Genomic DNA, 25,174 nt, shown 5'->3' with positions numbered 1-25,174 from the left:
TCATTAACTAATAAAGCGATGACTGCAAGTCCTAATGAATTCTTTCCAGATAAGATTTAATAATTGTGACTCTTAGTCATGATAAAGCTAAGGAGATGAAAATGATAATGGCAACTCTATCACTGTATATAAATGAAGTGGTAAGCTTGAAATTTCTGAGTTTAGTAGAGCCTTTTTTTTTTTTTTTAACAAATTCTGTTGTAAATCTATCTCAGAAATAAAAGAAAAAAAATCCCTTTGATTAAATTGGCATTAACTCTTCAGGCTGTAACAGTTTCACTAAATACAGAACCACTAATTAGCTGTTAGGGCCATATTTTTTGCATAATAAAATGCTGATGGCTTTACCATGTTGGAGATACACCAGATCCAATTAGAGTTTATTGACTGAGGAAGTGAATTTTATAATTGGGAATCCTAAAGATTGGGTTTCTTGAATATTTGTAAACCATTTTCAGAGTTCCACTTCCAGGGTGGACTGACAGAATTTTTTTGATTATCTCTCTATTCCTTTGATTTCTAAAAGGTGTCAGCTAGATGACACCTTCTGATGCTTATTGGACTCAGAGCACCTGTGCCTGTGCATTCTGTGCCTTAGCATTATTTTTTTAGAATCTTTCCCCCTTAATTTCATGTATTTATGGCCTTTCCACAAAGAAGATTCTTACCGGTGACCTTTTTATAGTAAAGATTGTAAGTGGTGATGTTCATGGTGACTTGGTGAATGTCAGCCACAGTGGCCTCCCCATGCTCTTCAGTTCCCAGAGGGGCACTTACACCAGTGAGGACAGGGCTGGTAACAGAGCTATCAAACTCCCCTCTGTGGCTGCTAGGTTTTGGGGACATGATTTGACAGGAGGTATATCCAAATCCTTGTAATAATGAGCCACGTATAATGAGGCTCCTATTGTTTCTTTCCATTCCTCTTTGCTGTTAATGAAACTCTGAAGCTTTCACTGGGGCTTTATTCCAATCAGGGAGAACCAGTATCTTCTGAAGCCAACACACCTCATTACCATTTGAGGATATGTCCTGTGCTTATTGCCAGAGAATGACTGTGGATTGCCTATCTCACGCAGCCATCATTTTTTGCTCCTTTAATCCATTAATGACCATTGATCAGTATACCTTATTTAAAAATGGTTTAAGATGATTTGATCTGGTCTGTACACTATTTATTTTTACATGCTTTTGTGAAATGATAGGTCTTTGAGTAACACATTTCCTTATGACTAGTTACTTTTTTGTCAGAGATTTCAGTTTCTGGGGAGAGTATAGCTGGGCATGCTCACATGCTATTTCTGAAAAGAGACTTTTTCCTATAGCTGATGCTTCTCACAAATCCATATGAAGTAGTCATCATTCAAGGGGACTTTAAATATGTTGTCAAAAGTGAAAACTCTATCTTCAACTCCCTGATTTCAAGCAAGCAACAGACTGATGGAAGACCTGGAGACAGGTTACTGACTAAGTCTGAAGCCCTCTTGAGACCTGGAGTTTAAGAAACTCTTCACATAGTTCAGAGGGCCTTTGCTAGTCAAAGAGGTCACATAGCATCAACATTCCTAGCTGTGTCTGCCCTCCACCCCCCTCCCCTCAATCCCATGTAACATTGTACCTGTGTTGTTTCAGGAATTCTGAAGTTTCATGAACACTACCTAGGTGATAACACAGCAGAAAACTCCAGCGACTTCCAGGCTGGCAGCAGCACCGCCCTTCCAACAGCCACCTATTCAGCCCTCGAGCAGCACATCTCCAGCGCACGGGAGGCCCTGGGGGTGGAGTCCTACTACTCCAGGCAAGTGGTGCAGTGTCTCCAAGCCCATCTACAGAGACAAGCGCAGGGTGGTTGTTGCTTTCTCTCTTCCTTTTCTTTTATAAATGTCCTATTTGGGCTAGTGGAAGAAATCTTTCGGTAGTTACACTTCGGTAGTCTACTCATAGTTGCTGCTGCAGAAACAGATGTGTGTCCCTGGAGTGCTTCACTCTTATTGGGCAGTCTTTATTCTTTTCTATAGTTTTCCTGTCAAGCAGGGAAGGCTCTCATCAGAGATGCCCATTTTCTAAGGAAGGCTTTTGAAAGTTTAAACATAACATGTCTTTGAGTTTAACATACAGCGATTTAAAACTGAGATTTTTTGGGGGGTGGGGGGGTTATAAACAGATTCATAATAAGCTTTCTTATCTGTAGCTGAATGCTTACCTGGGAAAGGAATTTAGCACCAAGAACAGCATCTATGCACAGATGTGTGTGTGTGTGTGTGTGTGTTGGGGACTTCAGGTGAAGGAAGTTGAATTCCCAGAATCAAGAATAGAGAAGTTCTTTTTGCAGAGGTTGGCAAAAGTTATATATTTATGGAAACATTTGATCAGAATTGGTTATTTTACATGTGGAAAATAGTTCCTACAAGCACCCTGCTTCTGAGCAAAGTCAAAGAAGAGGATGACTTGGAGTTGGGATATGACCAAATGTTCCAGGTGTCCCAGTTGTTCACCCAGTGTCAAGAAGATCTGTGTGTCAAAGCATCTGCTGTATTAGCTGGTGTCAGGAGTCAACAATAGCTGCTTGTCTCTTGAACAATTTCATTTGTAAACATGAAAATCCTGAGATACTCCTGTGATTTTTGTAGATTAAACCAGGTGCTCCAGGTGTGTGGTGATCATTGCCAGGAGATGGGTTAGTTTTTAGGGTGCTTATGAAGTCAGGGACAAGTTCTTAGATGAAAATTAATCATTGTATGGTGAAATGTCAAGGCTGGAAGGGGCTTTCATGATCATGTTGTCCAGATCCTTTCTTAACAGAAGCCAGCACTGAGTGGGGCTTGCTGACAGCCAAGTTGGTGCCAGAATCAGGAGTAAGACAATCTAGATCTCACCCAGACTCCCAGATCAGTGCTTGTTCTGTTTTTAATTATCAAAATTAATATCATGTTTTGAGAAAATAGCCAAAGCATGTAAGGATGTCATCTCTGGCTTTTGCTTGTGTGAAGTGTGAACACGCGTCAGCCTCAAGCACATACTGTTGTTTTCCCCATGATAGCTGTGTGTCTTGGAGCATCCTGTCCTTAACCCTGCATACTGAGGTGGCAATTACAAGGAGCTGACAGTGTAGTAACCCCAAGACCTTGGAAGTAAGGCTCTTCTCTTGGGAATTAAATTATAAATGACCATAAAGTAGGTTAGGTCAGGAACATACAAAGCTGCTATAGCAGAAAGAAAAGCACTTAAGCCAGTCTAATTATATCGTAGCCTGAGCAAGGGTATTGCATTTTTAAAGCAAGTGTTGAGGGGGATGGTTCCCTGGAACAGGAAAAAAGGCAAACAGTAACCTATGTTCTCGGAGTCAGTTAGTTCACTCAAGCGTTTAGTAAGCACCTATTGTGTTTCAGGGCTACCCCACGTTACCTTCACTGATAATGAAGTTTCTCAAAGGCCTGATCCTGTCTGATAACCCTTTATGGTCTTTTTGAATCTCACTCTACTTCTTTCAGGATCACCCAGAACCCTGTATGTCCAAATCAGGTTTTTTCTCCTCTCTGTGGCATCCAGTAATAGTACTTACTTCATTTTTCCTTAATTCCCTGGTTTTCTGTCTTCCTAAGTAGGTGGTGATGCAATAGGCAGCAAGTGCTGTGTCCTTCTCTGTTACGTCTCCCTGTTTAGCACAGTGCTCAGAGCGAGCTATGTGAATACTTGTATTTTATTTTTTAAAATGATATAATAGTTTATTTTTACATCATTTTGTGCATTTTTCCATCTCAGTGGTAGTCCTCTTGGGCTTCCCATCACCAAATCACCCGTGTGCCATCACCACAGTCCAGAGCATTTCCCTCCCACCACTGTTTTTTGATCCCCTTCCCCACTCCACCCCATAAAATGTCTCTGGTATATAGGTGTTCATTATTGTTATTTTCTCTCCTGGTCTGTTATACTCCTGCTATGAGTGAAACCACCCAGTATTTTTCCTTTTCTTTCTGACTTATTTCACTAAGCATGATCTTTTCCACCTCCATCCATGTTGCTGCAAAAGGCATGTGTTTATTTTTTTGGTTGCTGAGAAATAGTCCATTGTGTATATATGTACCACATCTTTTTAATCCAGTCATCAACTTTTGGGCATTTGGGTTGATTCCATGTCTTTACAATTGTACATAAAGCAGCAGTAAACATGGGAGTGCAGGTATCTTTTTGAATCAGTGTTTTTGTATCTTTTGGGTAGATTCCAAGGAGTGGGATTGCCAGGTCATATGGAAGCTCCATGTTTAGCAGTTTGAAGAACCTCTAAACAGTTTTCCATAGTGGTTGTACTAGTTTGCATTCCCACCAACAGTGCAGGAGAGTTCCTTTTTCTCCACATCCTTGCCAACGTTTGCTGTTGCTAGTTGTTTTAAGATGTGTTATTCTCACTGGTGTGAGGTGGTATCTCATTGTGGTTTTAATTTGTATCTCCTTTATTACAAGTGATGTTGAACATTTTTTCATGCTTGTTGGCCATCTGCATTTCCTCTTTGGAAGTGTCTTTTTAGCTCTTCTGCCCATTTTTTGATGGGGTTGTTTACTTTATTTTTGTTGAGTTTCATCAGTTCTATGTATATCTTTGTGATCAATCCTTTATCGCTAGTTTTGTGTGAGAAAATTTTCTCCCACTCAGTGTAATGTCTGTCTGTTTTTCGTAATATTTCTTTTGCTGTACGGAAGCTCTTTAAATTAATGTAGTCCCATCTACTTATCCTTGCCTTCACTATCATTGCATTGGGTGCTGTATCTTCAAAGATGTTACTGAAGTGTATGTCGTGTAGTTTCACCCATCTTTACTTCCAGGTATTTTATAGTTTTTGTTCTTATGTCTAGGACTTTAATCCACTTTGAGTTGATTTTTGTGTATGGTGTGAGGTAGTGATCTAGCTTCATTTTTTTGCATGTAGCTTCCCAGTTTTCCCAGCACCATTTGCTGAACAAACTTTCTTTGTTCCACTCTATCTCTTTTACTCCTTTGTCAAAGATTAGCTGCCCATCAACCTGTGGGTTTGTATCTGGGTTTTCTATTCAAATCCACTGGTCTATATGTCTGTTCTTGTTCCAGTATCATGCAGTTTTGATTATTATGGCTTTGTAGTAGAGCTTGAAGTTTGGGATTGTAATGCCTCCATACTCTTTCTTCTTAGTCATGAGAGTTTTGTCTATTTGAGGTCTTTTGTTGTTCTATATGAATCTCATCAATATTTTTTCTATTTCTTTGAAGAATGTCATTGAGACTTTTATTGGGATAGTGTTAAATCTGTGTATCACTTTTGGTAGGATGGCCATTTTGATGATATGAATTCGCCCAATCCATGAGCAGGGGATGTATTCCATTTCTTGGTGTCTTCTTGTATTTCTTTTAACAGTGTTTTGTAATTTTCTTAGTATAGGTCTTTTACCTCTTTTGTTAGGTTGAATCTCAGGTATTTGATTCTTTTTGTTTTAATTGAAAAGGGGATTTTTTTTTTTAATTTTATTTCTGCTTCTTCTGATTGGTTGTTTGTGTACAGGAAGGCCTCTGACTTTTGTGTGTTGATTTTATACCCTGCTACCTTGCTAAACTGATTGATGGCTTTGATTAATTTCTCTGTGGAGTGAACATTTGAAATTTAGTCACCAGAAGACAAGTTGTGGGCAGACTTGCTGTTCATGCAAGGCTGGCTTACTGATTGTGTTTCTATAGTACATGTAATCTACACTGTACCCCTAGAAATTGAGTCTCTGTACCTTGAGGAACACCTTCATTCAATTATCCACATCCTGCCCATGGTGCCCTTGTTATTCCACAGACCATTTTCACTCTCCTTAGTGGCATTTTGGTGCTAAACGGAAGTACAATGCTACAAAGGACTTTCTGAAAATGGGTTTGAAAGAAAAGAACTGTTTTTATTAAATGTTTAATAAGAACTTCCAGTCCCTTCCTCTCATATCAAAAGAGGCATTGATTGAAACCACTGTATGGAACATGAACCTCCCATAAGGGAGATGTTATAAATTTCAAAACACATCTTCAGTTTCTAATTCTGATGTTTAGATAAAGTTTTGCTGCTTCGTGGGCATCTGAGACATGCAGTGGCACTTTAGGGATCACGCTGACTGGTTCAACACTGACAGGGCTGTGTTCAGTGTAGGTCATCTCTGGAAGGGGCTTTAAATAGTGATTGTAGATTAACCTGATATGGTTAATAATTTCTTCCTTGTAAATGAATATTGAACCTTGACAAACTTTTTTCCTTTTGATGCTTTTCTATATTTCTAAATTTTCTGCAGTGTATAAGTTATTTTTATAATCAAATACATTTTTTAATTTCAAAACATAGATTGTACCAATTCACAAATGACAAGGTACCATTTGGTTCTAGTATGATAATAATGGCAAATGTTAATAAATCTGATAATGCCAAGTATTGGAAGAGATGAGGGGCCACAGAATATAAGTGGCTGGTAAGAGAAACTGCCATAATCACATTAGAAGACAATTGGACATTACCTTCTAAGGCCAAATATCTGCACACCACTTGACCCAGGTGCATGCCTTTGGTTTAATACCCAAGAGAGGCTCTCAAAGATGAATAAGAATCTTCAGAGCTATAATGTAAACAGTAGCAAAATCTGGAATACCCACATGCAATCAGAGAGAGGGTGAAGGCATAGTGGTGGTATAGTCACAAAATGGAATGTTAGGCAGCAGTTAAAAAAGAATTGAGCAATAATCAACACACATATGCAGCTAAATATAATATTAAGTGAAAAAAGTAGTCCTCAGCATATCCTGTTAATAGAGCTTAAAAAAAAAACCAGTATAAACATTAGCTTTTAGAATACAGCTGGATTTAATGAAATGTGTCTAGAGAAGCCAAGCAGGGAGTGCAAGGCAGGGAGTGAGAGCCATGAGATTTGGGCTGGGGCTCGCTGTGGGCTAGGCACTGAGTGGGTGGGCGCCATGGGAAGCAGCACATGATTAGACGTCAGGTAGTGCTTTTTGAGCATTTATTACATTATTCAAAACTACTAAATAAATACATAAAAGCAGCCCATTTGTGAATCAAGATGAAAGGGTACATGGACCAAATATTGTGATTTACCCAATCCCAAAGAAATTTCATTACCCTACCAAAAAACAAGGGGAGGGGAGAGCAAGACTGTTTTATTTTATTTTATTTTATTTTATTTAAGCAAATGAATCCAAAAGCAAGATTGTAGCTAATACTTATTTAATTGATCTAAATGGGCAGTCTATGGACTCATTTAAGTGTTCTTCTATGCAGTTACTCAAGCTCTGATCATTGTTAGTTTATTTTTGGTTATAGTGGATCTTTGAAAGTTTACAGCTATCTTTATAATACTTTCTAATTCTATTTGCTAATCAAAACTGATGTCCTAATTAATCCAAACTGCTAAGGTATTATTTTAGAAGTCAAATATTTTTTTAACCGAAATCCTTTCTAAAACTTTGTGCGTAAAAGTAGATATTACACTATGAGGTGTTTATGTTTTCCCTTAAAACAAAGAGTTTCTAATTTCATTCCAAATTAGGGTGGTACCATTTTGAAAATATTTTATGAGTGTGTAGACTGTGCCAGAGCTGGTACTGAGCCTAGAGACATGTGCGTGAATAACAACTGGAATTTTTTACCTTACAGTGTGGAACATGTAGCAAATATTTAAAGTAATTTACTACATATAAAATGTTAAAACTGTACTCTACCTTCTTGGAGGCAAGAGAGTTGATCAAGAGGCTTCCAGGGAGGTGAATGTTGTGCTGGACACTACAGGGGGAAGAGAGAAAAGTCATTTTACGCAGAGCAGGAAAGGACCAAGATCTTCAGATGATAAATGGTGGTATTAAGAGGAAGACAGTCAAGTCTAACTGCAGGAATTGTAGTTGTCTGCATTGTGTCCTTCCCCTGAAGGATTCACCCCCTTTATTGCAGGATCCAAAGATGGGCTCCCTTTCCTTTGAAGTGATTTTGCTCTACTGAGTCTCTAACATCCTGTCTTCTTGTGACATGCCTTGGTTCCAAAATATAGGCCTCATCTATGAAATAACTTATTTGGACTCGACTATCCAAGAGGAAAAACATCGCCAGGATAGGGACTGGGCACTTAGGAGACACAGCTACAGATGTCAGTGAAACATTCTCTGAAATCTGGTCTTGTATCCTGATTACTGAATGTGGATTCCTTCTAAAACACTGCACACAAAAGAACTTTGAAAAGCTTCTGTAAGCTTCTTAGTGTAAGTCAGCAGCTTAGCAAGATGGATAAGTGTAGTTGGTTTTCTTGTATGACCTCTGAAATAGCCTACATTGAATCCCCTTTTGCATCTCTTGAACTTTTTTAAAGGCAGAATTCTTGAAATTGCCAGATAGAGGGGTTTTCCCATAATTCGTGAGAGGGATAATCAGGTGAATGGTAGAATCAGCTTTAAGAAAAGAAGCAGACAGCAGTGAGGCAGGGAACACAGTTCTGTTCTTGTCTTTCAGCAACCATGGGGGCCCCAACTGAATGGCCTGGTCTTCACTGAGCAGGACCTGACATGCTTCCACCTGGGACATAAGCCAATGGCCAGTCTAAAGGATGCCATGAAGCCTAGCAGGGGCATGTCTGGGCACCAGGCAATCTTCTATCTCTTATTTAAGATCCTCTATTTATGATCCCCAAACTTGGAAATGGATTCTTGTAGAACAAGGGCCAGAGGAAAGATGGGTAGGGTGAATCCACCAGCCAGTCTAGACATTTAGTGCTTCTCTCTTGTTTCTACACGAGTGTTGGCTGGCTGTTGCAATAACCAGTTTTGTAAAAATTCTTTGAACTAATAAAATCTCAGTATCACTAACTTTGTCTACTCTGCCCTTTGCCCCAGTAAAATTCTTCAGCCTTTTCTTTCTCATTGATTCTGTGCAGATTTATCTGACAATCAATATTTAAGACATTTAATATATAACTCTTGACTTGGTGAAAATTGCTCCAGTATAGTCATGAAGTTCCTTTTTGAACTGACTAAAATAAGCATTGTTTTTCATCTCCTTGGTACTTTTATGATTTGAAGGCAGTTAGAAGATCCAGTGTGTGTTGTCCTTAAGGGAATGCTTTGTGCTGTGAAAGACCCACAGCTCACGCTGTGCTGAGTTTCCCTCTGATAACACCATGTAGCACCCACCATCTCAGAGACTTATAGCCACAACATGTGCTCTTTTCCCTATATCTGCAGGTCCACTGGGTGGCTTTGTTTTGGCTGCCTGTTGGGGTTAAGTGCCTCTGTCTCAGATGTCCGTGACCAGGGAGGACTTTTTCAATGGTGGAAGTGGGATTGCAAGGGCCCAAGAAAAACAGTCAGGCACATTTAAAGCTCTGTTGGCTTCTCATCCATTCCTGTTTCATTGCTCAAAGCAAATCATGTGTCAAGCTGAACAAAAGTGGGATGGGAAATCTCTCTCTCCTGGGCAGTGAAATTGTGTGGAGGAGTTAGTTATCCTATCTCCCATGCCCGTGCCTGAACATCTGGGGAAAGACAAGGGTGGCCTTCACGCAGGCTCATGTTTTTTGTTTCCCAGAGATTGATGGTTAGCTATTTTTCTTGCTTCTCTCTCTCTCTTTTTCCTTCATCATGGCACACACCCAGGTGTGGGTGTGATACTCATGCCTCCTCCATTTCTTATCAATGGGCTCTCCTCTCTTGCTCTGAAGCAATCAACATTTCCCCTTGCTCACATTTAGCTACTGGACTATCCCTCAAACATCATCGTCCCCAAAGACTTGGCTTTACACCTTGGCGCAGTGATTCAACTTGATTTCTAGATTTAACCTTCCCCGATAGAACTCCCTTGGAATTCATTTAAAACTCAGTATATCAAAAATCAAACCTTGTTTGACTCAGATTTTCTTATTTATTTTAAAGCCTCTAGCCCCTGCCCCTATCATCTCATACACTTCTTTGTTTTGAGGCTTTTGAATCACTTGTTTTTGAATTTCCAGCTCCTACTTTGCTGTTTACTCAGTCACTAAGTTCCCCTTGATCTTACCCAACTAGCATCATCTTTACTACTAGAAATATCATTTCTTCTCTCCTCTCTGGACCAGGCCCTTACAAAAAACAGACCCACCTGGCCAGCCTGACCTTTTCTGTCTTCACCTCCTTCAGTGTGCCTGGCCTTCCACTGTCTGAGGATTTTTCTAGAAGTTTCCACTGCTACCCGAGCACTGCTGTACAGGTCGTAGCTCCAAACAATGAAGTGATGCAGACTAGGCTTCACAGCCCCATTGTTCCACACAGACTGTCTGTCGGAGACTCTTTGTCCCCGATCACGGATTATTGGGGGGCAGAACAGGCAGGGTCTCAAGGTGGGAATGGCATCGGCGAGCAGAGATTCCTAGAAAAAGGGGAAAAGGGAAAAAAAAAAGGGAGTGGGCGCGAGGAAAAAATGGGAATGGGAGTTGGGTGCAAGTCTTCCTGCTCTGCCTTTAGCAGAGATTTATTTTATGCACTTCAAGCAGGCAGAGGGATGACATTAACATATGAAATGGGCTGAGATCACAATCACCTTTTTTTTTTTTTTAAGAATAGTCTGGGGTCATTTTGACCTTTAGTTGAAATTATAACATTTTTTCAAATCTATCAAGGTTAAAACAGGTACATAGATTTACAAAGTTTAAGACTAATATTACTATATTTACCACAGTGAAGATTAACCAAAATAAAGTCCCTTAAACATTATCTATTACTTAACAGCTTTCATTCTCATAGAGACATCCTAGGGGGTAAAGTAAAGTGAGGGCAGGAAGAGGAAATTTCTTGTAAATCAAATTAAGGAAAGGTTCTTTGAAAAACTTGTTAGAAAGTTTAAGTGAGTTTTCTTGAAGTCTAGATGGTAGAAAACCTGATTAGCTCTGCATAGGGGACTTGGGTGAATTTCCATATCTAAAGACTAGATAGTAGGAAGTTTGAGTGGTTATTTAGAAACTGAATAGAAGGCTAAGTGAGACAGAGTGATAAGATTTGGGTTTTCCTCAGTCTGGCAGTGAGAGAGACTTTGCAGTAACAGCCATTTGTTTTTATTAATCAGCCAGTTGTTTAATGACTTTTGACTTTGAGAGGAATTTCTCACCCTGGTGCAGTACTTGCTTGTCAGGGACAGGTAGGGCCTTATGAGGCTGAAGCAATCCAATTGTAAGCTGAAGGTTGCTCAGAATATTTTGATATTATGATTATACAAAAAAGGGAGGTCATAACATAAGTTAGCATAGAAAGTCTGATTTTTCAGAGCATTTCCGTCTCCATCCAGAATATGTCAGTCAATAGAGGTTGCATAGCTGTGTCACCTGTCCCACTCTATCTCCTCACATCAACTCTCTCCCATTAGCGCCAGGTTCTTCCCCTTGCCTCCCCGACATTTACACTCCCCTATGTTTGCATTTGCTTTCTTCTCCTGCCAGTGTGGCATCTTGTGGTATTCTGTCCTCCAGGGCATTGATTTTCCTAGAAGTCTTCAGTACACATTGAAGGCAGGAATTGCTAACATAGATGAATAGAAGTCTAAAATAGGAGATGGTATTGAGGAAACTGAGTGGAGTAAAGGATGCCTGCTTTGGAGCTAACCCATTTATGATTCTCTCCTTTTTGTATCTTCCAGTCAGGACTCAGGAAATTCTAGGCATGTAACCTTGAACTTTAATGTATGCTCTTGGTTAACTAGATTTAAGTTATACAACTCATTGCAATCCCAATAATGATGTCCCTAATGCTAAGTTGAGGACTTGCAGTGAATGTACTATCTCTACATTACCACTCTTAGCTATACCTAGAACATAGGAGGCCCTCAATGAATGTTCTCTGGCTGAGTGGATGTATGAAGGAGTGAAAGAACAAACTTCAGGGGCCTGGGAGCACAGCCTCTCCTGAGCACACTGTCAATGTCGCATCATTAATGCACAGTCAGCAGGTCATCCGTGTCACAAAGGATGACTGACAAAGGGTGTATGTTTCTTAGTTACTTCTCTAGCCTTTTTCTTCCCAATTCCACCCCTGTGAAGTACCATGAGAGCATAGTATTATTCTGGGTGCTCAGAGGTAGACAGCCTAGACCAGGTAGTTAATACAAACCTTACACTAACATCCACATTACAAAACTTGACTACTAGGCCAGCACATGAAAGTCATCTGATTAACACATTAAGCTCATTAAGCCTTCAAAGTTAACGAGATGTTCTTTCCTAGCTTTTGATAGACTTATTCTAATACAGTGAGAGGCAGGATTAATTTAAGTATCTGTCACTTCAAAAAACATACTGTCTGAGAAAGATAAAGTTATCACCATAAACTTGTCTTTTTCTTTATTTCTGTGTATGCTGCTCATCTCCTGATAATTGGAGACATCAGGAGATAATTTTCTTTTCTGGCAGCCGTAATAAAAGCTTCCTGGTTTTTGGAAGGACTGAGTACCCTCCCTCTCCAAAATTGGCCATCCTGCACTTGATCCCTCCCCTGCTGTAACACCAGGGTCTCTCTCAAGGTGCTGCTGATACGGACTTCAGTTTGCTTGCTGCACACTGAACTCCAAAGGCAAGGGAATCCAGATTCTCACCACTGCTCTCCACGTAGATTAAGCAACAGTGAATGGTCCCTCATATAACTAGAAGTTGAGTTCAAATTTATTGTTCATAAGAGGATGGAGCCATAGTAACTTTCAGATTGCACTCTAAGCAGATGTATACCTTTGTCAATTTATACTGAGGGCAAAACTATGTTCTTCAGGTATTGACTGTCACCTTAAGGCAGGGGATAACCTTTCTTGTGAAGATCAAATGGAAAGACAGTGATAAGCAACATTGACTTCCTTTCCTTTACCTCTCCAGTACAAACTATGTCTTCTTTCTTTTGGATTTGTTTCTTAATGCTGTTTTGGGTGCCACATTCCTGTAGAGAGCTTAGGAAATCTCTTTGAGGTTGTTTACAGAGAGCTATTTGTTGGGTCCAGGTAGTTTTGCTTTTGCCAGTTTCTACTCTTTTCTTCTATCGCAGCACCTTGTAAAGGTCTATCTTAGCAGTCCCTAATCAGGGTGTTAATTGTAGTGTGGGGCTGGTGTTGTAATGTCTACCTTTCTCAGGGGACTAGGAATTCATTTAGGGTGGAGGTTGGGCCTACCCAGTTTACTATCAGTATGTTATAGAGCACCTCAATTCAGAGAGAGGCACCCCTGAAGCCCCAAAACCTGCCTGCTCTAAGTGGGTTCTGCCATCCGCCGCAACAAGACAAAACATATAAAGCTTTAATGAAAAGTGACTTTAATACAGTGAATATACAATATGGAACACAAAGAATATAACTTCTAAATCAAACACCTGAAGTTACCCATCCCCTCGTGGGCAAAAGTCAACCCAAAAGGGATTGGCCCAAAGCAAGGCCTGAAAGCCTGCCACAAGACTAAAGCACCTTCTGGCCGGGACCCATGGAAAAGGGTCAGAAATGGCCAGACAAATCTGAGAGGAAAAGAGCAAAATCAAAATCAATGTAAACACTGCCATGGTCATCTCCCTACAGGTATCTCACCCACATCTGCCTTAACCAGTCCAGGGTCAGGAAACAAGCCCGGGTTCTTCATCACAAGCTTGCTTCTCCATGTGGCTTCCTCAGGGCTCCTCCTCGTTCTCCATCTGGCCTCCTTCTCTCTTCTTCTCTCTTCTTCTTTCTCCTTTTTCTCTGCTCAGCTCCACCTTCCTTCTGGGTGGGGCAGGGAACCTGGAACTTCCCTTCTCCTAGGGACCACCCAGTTACAAGTACAGTATACCAGGATATATTGGCTGTCAGGGAATAGTTATTGAGTGACTAAAATAAATGGGCCCACTTTTGCCCCCACCTTCTACACAAGCACTGTCTGTTATAATTATTTTAAAATAGAAACTTGGAAATTTCTAATTAATGCTGGAATAGTTCTGGCTATGTATGGAAAAAGGCTGTTTTTCAAAGAAAAACACAGAATGAGCAAACTGAGCTAATACTGGAATGAAATGAAAAACAATAAGGGATATATGTGTCTACAAACTTTCAAGCAGACATAGGCTAATGCTTTTCTGTATTTGTCTGTTTTTTCCTACTTTGCTTTAATGTTGAGTTTTAAGCTTTACAGATAACAACTCAAAATAGTTTGTAGAGAGTAAGAACTTCAGATTATGGTATATTTTGAGTGTTAGAAGTGGCTAAGTTTAAAAGAGATAGTTGGGAGAAATTGCAAAGGATTAGAAGAAAAGGTACTTGTTTAATTTATTTTTGAAAATGGATCAAGTGGGCAAGAGAATCCAGATTCTATACTAGTCACTTCATTTCCCATTGCAGAAGGATTTCTCAGTAGATATATGCAACTTTGATTTCATCTTAAACTACTAAGTAATATAATGAACCAGATGCATAAGATTCCTTGCTACGCTCTACTTTGCGCCAAGTTAAGGCTTGTGTTTTAGCGCTAACTCCCTGTTAGACCTTTCATTTTACTTCCTTTTGGACAGAGAACAGAAAAAAGCCTAGACAGAGGTGTACAAAGACACTAGAGGTTTACAGTTGTCTCTGAGGTAGTGGTGTGTCTCCATTTTATATAGCAATAAGGTGAAACTTAGAGTCATTCAATGAGTTGTCAAGGTTCACAGCCACATAAATGGTAAAACTATCATGCATATGTGTGTTTCAGAAGGAGTTTCACAAAAATAATGAGTGCCAACATGCCTTCTGGGGCTCTAGACTTGTGTTTTCTTATGATTTTAGATAAGAGTGAAAAAAAAAAAAACAGAAAATTACTCATTCACTGCGTTTGCAGACTTTTGTTGTTCCCTGGGAATTTTTGTCGACTTTTCTCCCCCCCTTCTGAAAACTTTCATTGGGCTTGCAAGTGCTAGGTATTGTCCAGTGATCTCAGCAATAAAGGGAGAAAATAAAAATATAGTAAAATATACAATATGAAAAAGTGGAGAAACATTCTGTCACAATGCAATCTAACATATTGAAACAATCTTACTATGATGAAGCTGAGCAGTAGAATGGTTTCTCATTGAGAAATAAGAGTCCTTTTTCTTGCAGAATATTTTCAGAAATAAACTCTTCATTACCCTAGATATTTCTTGAAATGAAAGTAGTTCACATCAAGTCATGTCATGAAAGAAGTATTTCAGCAGTCCTTGAGACGTTACCTGTTTTCTGTTCAAACAGTAAAGTGATCATTTAATCTTACTCACAATTCCCTGAACTCTCCCTAAATAATTGCTTTGGTGATTTTAGCTTAACCTTGAAATAGACTTGGATCTGTTGTCTATTTGACTTCATTTAAAAGAGAAAAACAGTTTTAAAGAACTAGCGACTTCAGTTGTTTAAGGCCTTTGCCCTTAGGGACTAAAAGTGTAGAGAAAAATAGTATAGGATCCCAGACTAGAGCTAGGGATCAGATCTAACAATGATAATAACACCTGTTTCATATGTGTTACTTAAATAAGGACAACAGGCAGCTTTGTATGTAAATGCTCAACTAATCTTTATAGTAGTTCTTTGAAATAGGGAAGCAACCTATTAGGATTATTTTTCTTAGTCAAGAAAATTGAGCTTCCAAGACCTATCCAAGGTCACACAGCTAATGTCAACTAAGGAACACAAGCTTCCAAGTCATTTTTCTCTCTTAAGTGGTAGTTACTGTTAGTAAGCTCTTGTTAGAAATATTTTCTAAATTTTTTATTATAAGAGAGCTTTCCTATGTGTAAGACTTGGGCTTGCCCTAGGGTTTGTAACAGTATTCATAGAAATGGAGTCAGGATAAACTGGTATCAACTTAATGTCTGCCCAGCTTGGGTTATGAGATAAATCAGAAGCTGCTTAAATAAAACTAGAATAAGAGACCAGTAGCAAAAATTAAACAAATATGATGCCACTTAATGTGATGCAATTGTGGTTAGAAAACAGCCATAAGGTGCTTGGGATATATTGTAGACAGTTTTAGAAGCATCTTTCCAAGTTAACTTTTTGTTAAAATAGAACTTGAATTCTATATTCATCCTTCTGTTCATTTATTCAGTCAGCAACTATTTGCAGAATATTCCCTTAATGGCAATCACTTGTATGAGGCCCTGAAGAGTCAAAGAAAAGGCATAGGGCTGAGATGCTCACAGACTGGTAGACTTACGCTTGTCATAAATAGGGACACTCAGAAACTGGTGGGCACTTCACAAAGGTCTAACATTCATCTTAGGATAGACACCAAGTTTATCTGCTGCCAAAATTTCTAAATCTTTTATTTCCTTACAGTTTGAATTTTCAGTATTTCATATTTCAAGAGACATTACAATCTGCCTAATTTTTGAGAAACCTAGTTACTGAGACGTTCATTCATTTAGCAAGCATTTGTCAAATACATACTATGTCCCTGGTCCTCTGCTGGGTATTGGAGTTGCTGAGATGAAACCAGTAGATTTCTTGCCTTAAGGAATTGTCATTCTAATAGGAGATAAAAAACAAATACCCCTGATCCTTACCCTGCCACTTATAGTTGAATGATCTTTGGCAAGCAGTTTAATCTCACAGATTTTTTTATAATAATAACATGAGAAAGCCCAAAAAGCAGTCAGTTGAGGTGGATGTATAAGAAGACTTCATGCTATTGTCACTGTCTGTTACTGTGAGAGCAGTGGGAGAGGAGCATGGAAATCAGAGGGGCCACTTTACCTCAGGCAGGGCTCAGTCAGGACAGGCAAAATGGGGAAGGTGCTGTGCCAGCAAGGCAGTGTAGATCCCAGGCAGAAGGTGTAACCAAAAGATGAGGCATGAGATGGACAGCTGCCATGCTTGAGGACAGGCGCTGGAACATAAAGTAGGGAGAATTCACATGTGAACATCCCTGACATAGGCTAGAAAGGTGGAAATGACTGGGTGCTAGGTGGCTGCAGAGGGGCTGGTTGGCTGCAGCCACGAGCAGAAGGTTTCCATTTGAGGAAGGTACATGACCCAAGTGGTCCAGTGAAAACCCAAGCTCATTTTGCCCTATACTCCCTGAGGTTCTTGGATTAAATACTTCACACAATTGTTTACTTTAAAGAAAATAAGAACCAATGTACAAACCTGCAAGACAATTAAGTCATGTGGACCATCTGCCTTCCAGCATGACATATTATGCCTACAAGGAGGAAGGTTCATGTTCTTGATCTAGAGAAAATTAGAAAATTAATATTCTGCTTTCATCCGGTAAATACCATAAGAGTAAGTTAAGTATAAAATAAGTACATACCTAGTAATATCTTTTGATTATTAAGAGATTGGCAAGGTTTTGGCTGTTTCTTTAAACCTACGTGATATGGCGGGTAAGAACCCATTCAGTGAGTTCTTGCCTGGCCTACAGTCTGGAATTGTGTCAGACTCTTTTTACTCTTTTTACCCCATTTTCTTTTAGTAGTCTCTCCTTTTTTTTTTTTTTTTTTGGTGAAGCTGACACACTTCAGCTATCTTAAATACTGTAGCAGGAGAGCTGCTACAGTATTTAAAGGAGCTTGCTTGGTCCTCAGTCTAACCGTAGAAAACATGTTTTCTTAAATTTTCTTATTTTGGCCTTATAGGGTGTTTACTTAAATGAAAAATGATCACAGTTAGCATGCCTGATACTTGTTGCCCAATCGTCTTATGAAGAATAATAATGTTATGGCAGAGAAGCCTGGAAAGAATGTCAGCTCGCTCCGGTTAAAGATTCTTAGTGATCTCGGCGCACGCTAAGTCAGAGGAGAAAGAACAATTGAGGGCTAAATATGCAGTTTGTTCACTGTGCAGAATAACCAGTACTTTGCTTGACATCGGTGGGTTTTCACTTCCTTCTTGGGTTGAATCTCATCTTGGTGGGAAGTACAATTATCTTGCATATGCCATTTCAGGAAGAGATGTGTGTCCATAATCACTGAAAGGAAATACCCTGCGTGGTAGGAGCCATCTCGGCTGGTGTGACAAGGCTTAGCGGCTGCTGCCAAGGCGCTGTGCAAGCGGGGATGGACTGGCTGGAATGCCAGAAGCCTTGCTGATGTTCGGATGGGAGAGTGAAAGCCACACATTCCAGTGGATAATGTATCAAAATGATACATGATAGCTCTTTTAAACACAGCTCTTACCCCATCACTATTTGTATTTTTATTTTAGTTTAGAATAATATATATAAAGGTGTTAAGTCCTGCATATACTAAATGATGGGGTATGAATTGAGCATCTTTGTTTACTTTAACTCCTGTTAGACTAGTAAGTGGCACCTTACTAGTTAGACCTGTATAAAACTCAAATTGGTTGAAAAGAGGTAATAGAAAATGGTTTCCCTCCCTTCTCTGTTTCTCAGCACCTATGTATCGTCCAGTGTTACAGTTTTCTGGATACCTTTCCAGAAGTAACTGCATGCATCTGCTCTTGCTTTCTGTCTTCTTGCTCCTTGAGGGCAGTGATAGTGTTTGACAGTAGATGTGATAAAACTACTTGACAACTTTATTTCAAACATAGAATTGATGTTGAAAATGTAAAGTTATTTGGGGAGGAGGGAGTGTAAGTAGACCTATTTGGCAAAAAATATTAATTGCAAGTATTTTGTAATACAAAATATTTCTATTACATGATTTATTTCACAATCTAGAAAACAGATAAAACGTATTATTATGCCCATTTTATAATTCATGAAACCAAGGTGAAGAGAACATAAATGTCTTTCATTATATTTTATAGGTGATCTGTGGCAGAATTAAAATAGAGATATTCTGATTTCCCTTCTGTTCAGATATCTGTCCAGTGCTACAAACTTGATTTTAGGGGGATTCTTCATTGCTGTTTATTTTGAATTATAAATGGAATCTGTTCTGGTTTTAGAAGTATTTTAGCCTCTCACTTTCAGTTGGAAGTTATAGAAGAAGCAATACTTGAAATACTCAAAAGGGTTATTGAAGTACTATACCGAGAAAATTCCTCATTATTACTGATCTCTAGTCCTCTGTGCTAAGTAATTTTGGATGTCACTAGTGCTACAATAGCTTTGTGATAGGAGTGGTATTAATCCATTTTACAGTTGAGGGAAGTGAGACATGAAGAGGTGAATAAATTGCCAATGGCTGTACAACTTGAAAGTGGTAGAACTGGAACCCAGATCCAGATTTGTGCCTATTTCTGCTAAGCAGTGCTGCCTCCCCAGATAAAATGGCCACGGCAAAGATGACTCTTCCTAGAAAAGGTGCTTTATTTACTTAAAGATTAGCAAATACATATGGGTCTGAAGTATTAGCAATTATTAAAAGATTAAAGGGGTCAGGTTCTAGTGCCAGTTTCTACTAAGAATACTATAAACTGTTAAGGAAGTAAAAGCTTGTTTGGCTTTCAGAATATTCAAATTGAAAAGCATGGAAGTAACACAAATTATCATCAGAACATGACGTGGTCACAGATCCTTACTCAGAAACAGAATCAGGGAATTTAAAGTTAGAGAAGCCTGGGAAGTTGTTTAGAGGCTCCATCCAAGCCTGAAGTCATCCTTTCCCTCTGATTTGTGTGTCAGTGATACCGTCAACCTCCCAGACACCAAACCCACAGATTGGAAGTTCTAGTACATTCCTTCCACATCTTCAATCTCTGGTGTCCTGAGGAACAGCTTGCAAAGTAAGTTAAAGTGACCATTGATACTGTACCTTCTGTCACCCCCAGAAGATGTAGTAAGTTCTTGTCAGTTATTTTTACATCTATCCCCAGCTCTGCCAACCATGCTTCTTCTAGTTCTTACACTGTCAAATCTGAGATAAAATAAATGGACACTTTGTCAGATTTTTGAATGTCAAGAAGACCCCAGTCTTCTTGCAGTCCAGGACAGCAAACACTCAGCAGGCCAAAAGCCCCTGAACCACAGCTCTCATGCCAGTCCCATGGTGAGGGCTGTAGCAACCTCTTTCTGCAGAGGCTTCTACTTAACTCTTACTCTACCTCCCCAAAGCTGTGCTGGTCTCTCCATCTCCATGCATTCCAGGTTCACATATCTGTCTCGGCGGATTTTTCACATTCCTGTCTTCATCCTGAGGCCTTCCGACCACAGAGCTACATGGTAGAAAGGGCACTAGAGTGTGTTGTTTGTGTCATGTCGGGAGCTGGATTCAGTCTGAGTATCCATCACTGATAGATGTGATGGAAACACACCTTACATAGCAACAGTTGTTCTGCTTCCAATATGGTGAAATAGGCTCCTTCCAGAACAATATACTCATAAAAACTGAAACATCAGGGGAGAAAAAAAACCCAAAAACAACTACCTGAAAGTACTAGAGAGTAAACAGAAACAAACATTCTGGAGGGGCATTAAAAAATGGGGAAATGGAATGACAGAGTACATTTCCCTTTTATAGAACTTTTAGTCTAAAGTCAAAGAACAATCAGCAGCCACATTTGAGATTTAAAACTCCAGCAGAAAACCACAGTTTTTGTGGTCTGAAGAACCAAATGACAGTGTTCTGGGTTAGAAAGTGAGAGGAGCATGTACATGACAGATGGAAATACCCAAAGAACGGAAGACCCAAATTTTGTATATAAACTTTACCCAAATCTCTGGCCAACCCTGAACCACAAATGCATGGGACAGATATTCTAGTTAACAATGTAAGAATTGAACAGAGATCTGCATGCAACTCAAAAGAGACAAGAGTTTTGCATTTGAATCCAATCAAATGAATTGCCTGCTTTTAAAAAACAAAATCAATACTATTTAGATGAATATAATGGAATTCACATCATAGCCTTCATAAAGTTCTGGGTACATTGAAAAATTGACATTCAAACAAAAGAAAGAAAACTGTCATTCAGTTTACTAAAATCAATTTACTTAAGCCAATCCTGAGATGATTCAAATGTTGTAATTGTCAGGAAAGCATTTTAAAGCAATTATAACTATGCTCACAATGAATGCAAAGAAAGATAACAAATAATATAATATGTAAAACATATGAGTATATTTCAGATAGACATAATAAAGTGCATGAAATATAATTCAGCAGAGAACTTAAAGAACACAACAGGAAATTCTAAAGTTGAAAAATACAATATTTAAAATTTTAAAAATTCACGGAATGGGCTTAACAACAGAACAGAGTTACAAATGATAGTGAATGTGAAGATAGAGCAATAGAACTATTTAAGATAAAGATTCTGGGGGAAAATAGAGCTTCTCCTACTGGGCGGATAATATATAAATATCAAACATGTACACAATTAGAACTCAAGAAAAAAATATTTGAAGAAAAAAATGCCAGACACCCCCAAAATTTATTGAAAGACATAAATACATTTATTGAAAGATATATATTAAAATTAAGAATCTCAGAGAACCCTAAGCAAAATAAATAAGAAAAAAGCCATTCAATTGCACATCATATCAAACTTTTCTAAATAAGAGAAAATTCTGAAGGCAGCTAGAGAAAATCAGCACATCGCACAGACGGTGACAGTGGTTTGAGTTTGTGGGGGTCTCATCAGCAAGTAGGGAGGATGGAGACAGCCACATGACATCTTTGAAATGCTGAAAGAAAAAGCTCTATAAACAGTAAAAAGTCCCAAACACTATAAACAGTAAAAATAAACAAACAAACAAAAACAAAAAACTTTTAACAATGGAGGCAAAATAAAGGCATTTCTCATATTAAAAGAAAAAGGACAATGTTTTGGTCAGCAGAAAATCTGTACTACAAGAAATGTGTCAAGGTCTATACTAGGTGGAAACTTGGATCTTCAGACAGAAATGAAGATTTGAAATGGAAATGAAAGGGTAAAAACAAAAACATGAATCTAAATATATATATAAGGATTTATAAAATAAAATCAGGTGTGCCGTGAATGACTATATCTGTGATATGTATCACATGGTATACCATGAAAGTTGAAGGTGACGTTAAATGTATTAATTGGTGGTGAGGTTTCCACTTTTACACTGAGATGTTTAGGATGTATCTGTGGCAAATCTTGACTTTACCATTTGCTTATTGCTCCCTTTTGGGCAAGTTATTTAGCATTTTTAGGCTTATTTCACATCTATAAAAGGGGCATTGGATCTTTACCTCACAGAGCTGCTGAGAGCCTTAAACCTAGGTTTGTACCGTTAATCTGTGGTAGACACTGAGTAAAGCTCTGCTTTCATTTTCTTTCCTCTCATCTAAAACTCCTTGGTGTTCTTCAAGGGCCTTACCTTCTCTAATTCTAGGCTCCCTAACTCCTTCCTGTTTACCAAAAGTGTCAGCACTGATGTCCTTTCCATGCCAGTGTGTCTTGTGCCAGGCATGTGTCTATCCTGTCTTGTCTGCTGACCATTCCACAGCTCCTCCAGGGCTCAGGACATAGCCTTCAGTGTCCTTCTGCTTCTCTGTACCAAGTGTTGCTGTGTATAGTTACTTGTGTGTCCGTCCTCTGGTGCAGAGGGCAGCAGTAGCACCTTTATTACTCCTGTTTTGTCTATATGGAAGAGGCTAGGCAAATAATTGATGAATGAGTGAAAGAATGGATATCACCTGTTTTTCATTGCTCTTTTCACTCAGCACTGTGTAATAAACACGTTGATTTATCATTGCTTTTACCCACTGCCAGACATGCTGGACTTGTGCAAACAAACAGATGTAGTGGTGTAAGTCCAGCCCAGAATTGTTGCAGGACATTACTCTGGAAAAACATTCAGCTCAAAGGCAGGGACCCTTTCTAAACTCTAGGGGCTACTTCAGCTCTTCTGTTAATCTGTGGAAGGTACTATAGATCTGGAAGTGATCTTGAATTTTATGTAATCAAACTCTGAAATGCTAGAAGTTAGATGAAAAGATCTGGATGTTCATTACCAATTGGGATTAGTCAGAGAGATTGCCTTCATAGAGGAGATAATAGCAGAGTTTATTGGTGGGGAGAGATGTGGGTTGTCAAAAGAGAGGATGGAACATTCCAAGGGTGTCGAGTAACATGAACTGGGGAGTGGAGATGGCAGCAGATACATGCTGGAGGGGGTGAACTGCGGGGTGTTGGCTGCTTCCCAGGGTCATCCCATGACATAAAGAGGACAAGAGGGCAAGTAGACAAGTTGGAAACCATCACTATTCCCTCTCTGCTCTGTCCTTTGTAATACCCTTATCTCATCCTTGATTTGGTTCTGTCCTCCTCTTTCTTTTATCCAGGCCAAAGACAGGCTCAAGCCCCAATTTAAAAATGAAATCCAAATGACACATTTGGAACCCTGTATTTCAGTCCGGAAATATTGGTTTTGCATTGTGATTGGTACAGATAGCAGCCAGCTGTGATGGCCCAGAACCCAGGAGGGATCACTGGCACAGCTTCAGCCTGATATTTCTGTATCTTCAAATCAGACTAAGCTGCTCATTAAGAGGCCTTGCTTCAGCAAGCAGCCTGCTGCACATGGGCCCATGCCGGGCCATGGTGTCCTCCCTGTGGCGCTGCTGACCTCCCCTTTCCACTCGCACCTTCGTCACATTTCTGGCTCCTGGAAGACAGCTGAGGAAACCAGCCTCCTCACTTTCTCTCCAGGAACCAGATAGCCAACACGTGTGTCCCTTTTTCCCCTCAAGGGTCCCTATACTCTTTTCCCAGCCCAGATCATTCCCCCTGAGTACATGTACAGAGGTGTGTTGAAGCCTTCCCTTGGCCAACATGCATCAGGATGCACTCACATTTAAAATAATTGTTTAATGTATTCTAAAAAGTTTAAAAGCAAAAGTGTCCAACAGCAGGCATGACTTTTTGCTCCAAATGATACCAGTGGCTACTTTCTTTGGGTAAAAACTATTTACCCAGAAGAGCTTCTTTCTTTCCTGGTAACTTCTTTCACGTCTCTCATCACATAAAGGAAGAAAGAAATGTAGCTGCCCCAGTGACTGCCTTCCTGGGTCCTGAGACCCCGAAAGATGTACAGGTGAGTCCTGATGATCTGTGAAACCTTGTGGAGTTCAGCAGGCAAGACCAGAGCTTGTGGTTTTTAGGGATTTACAGGGCAATAGCATTTCTCCCTTTAACATTGTGTGATAATGTATACAATAAAGGTAGCTCTGGAGAAGTCTAAGCTGTTGGTACACTTGCCTTTGGATTTGGATTTTGCAGTATACTATCCTCGGTCTTAAAGATACAGATCATTGTCACTTCTTGTGATGCACGTAATAAATCCCAGATTCAGAGGTAGCAATGCTGCATTGTATCCTATCTTGAGTGGAAATACTTTCCTTATTTGGTTTCTCAGTAGCCAGCATTGAATTATGCTTCTTTAATACTAAAAAAAAAAAAAAAAAAAAAAAAAAAGAGAGAGAGAGAGAGAGAGAAAAAAAAAAAAAAAAAAAAAAAAAAAAAAAAAAAAAAAAAAAAACCCACCCACAGAATGTTTTGGTTCCCACAGATTGCACATGTCCGGTAGGAAAAGATAGACTGTTATGAGTATAGCAACACGAGGGAGGACCTCTGCCTTGAATGACTTGCTGAGGCCTGGTTTTCAACCTGACAGAGCAGAAGCCATTTCACTCTTTCCCTTTCTTTGTCACCAACATGCCGATATGTTTACTGCAGCTATGTAGACAGTTTCTTTAGCACCAGCAGCTTTTATTCCTGCTTTACCCTGCTGTAAACCTAGACACAAATATTTAGCTGGTTGTGGAGTGCCATCCACGTGAGTGCTGTCCCCTGGGGTCTGCTGCACACAGCGCCTGGCTGGTCCTTTCCCGTCACACAGGATATATAATATAGTTACGTCTCATGTAACCATAGAAACCTGTTGTGTTGGAGAAGACTTTATGATTTTGCTGCTCTCCAGAAAGAGATGAATGAAGCCACAGGGCAACCTGCCACCTCTTGTTTAGTTACTTTGTAATCGCTTAGCAATTAAGACTGCAGAACATATTTGCTATAATTTTCACATCTGTAGACATTTTATAGAGTATTGAATGTACGTAAGGAAATAAAAACACTTGAGACATTATTTTTAGCGATCCCATAGCCAACTCAAAAAATTTTTTTTGGTAATACTTTTGGTGTATTTTTCTTTTTTCTGTTTTTTTTTTTTTTTTTTGGTATTACTACACAATTTGTACTTCATTAATTATTCTTAAAATGGCTGGCTGGGCCTGCCCATAAAAAAAAAAACAACAAGATTTATTTATTTA

The 25,174-nt window shown here is 39.3% G+C and overlaps 1 protein-coding gene across 1 annotated transcript in view; it reads left to right on the top strand.

The window, feature by feature from the left end:
• The window catches only part of TTC28 (tetratricopeptide repeat domain 28), a 538,163-nt gene that overhangs the window by 451,835 nt on the left and 61,154 nt on the right, over positions 1-25,174 (top strand). Inside the window, exon 12 of the mRNA XM_004690666.2 lies at positions 1,633-1,798. Coding sequence (XP_004690723.1) covers positions 1,633-1,798 — 166 coding nt within the window. The remainder of the gene's footprint in view (positions 1-1,632; positions 1,799-25,174) is intronic.

The sequence above is a fragment of the Condylura cristata genome, unplaced genomic scaffold, assembly GCF_000260355.1.
Source record: "Condylura cristata isolate star-nosed mole 26May11 unplaced genomic scaffold, ConCri1.0 scaffold00029, whole genome shotgun sequence".
NCBI classification, from domain to species: domain Eukaryota; kingdom Metazoa; phylum Chordata; class Mammalia; order Eulipotyphla; family Talpidae; genus Condylura; species Condylura cristata.
Note: the sequence above shows the minus strand (reverse complement) of the source record. Positions and strands in the feature narration are given on the sequence as shown.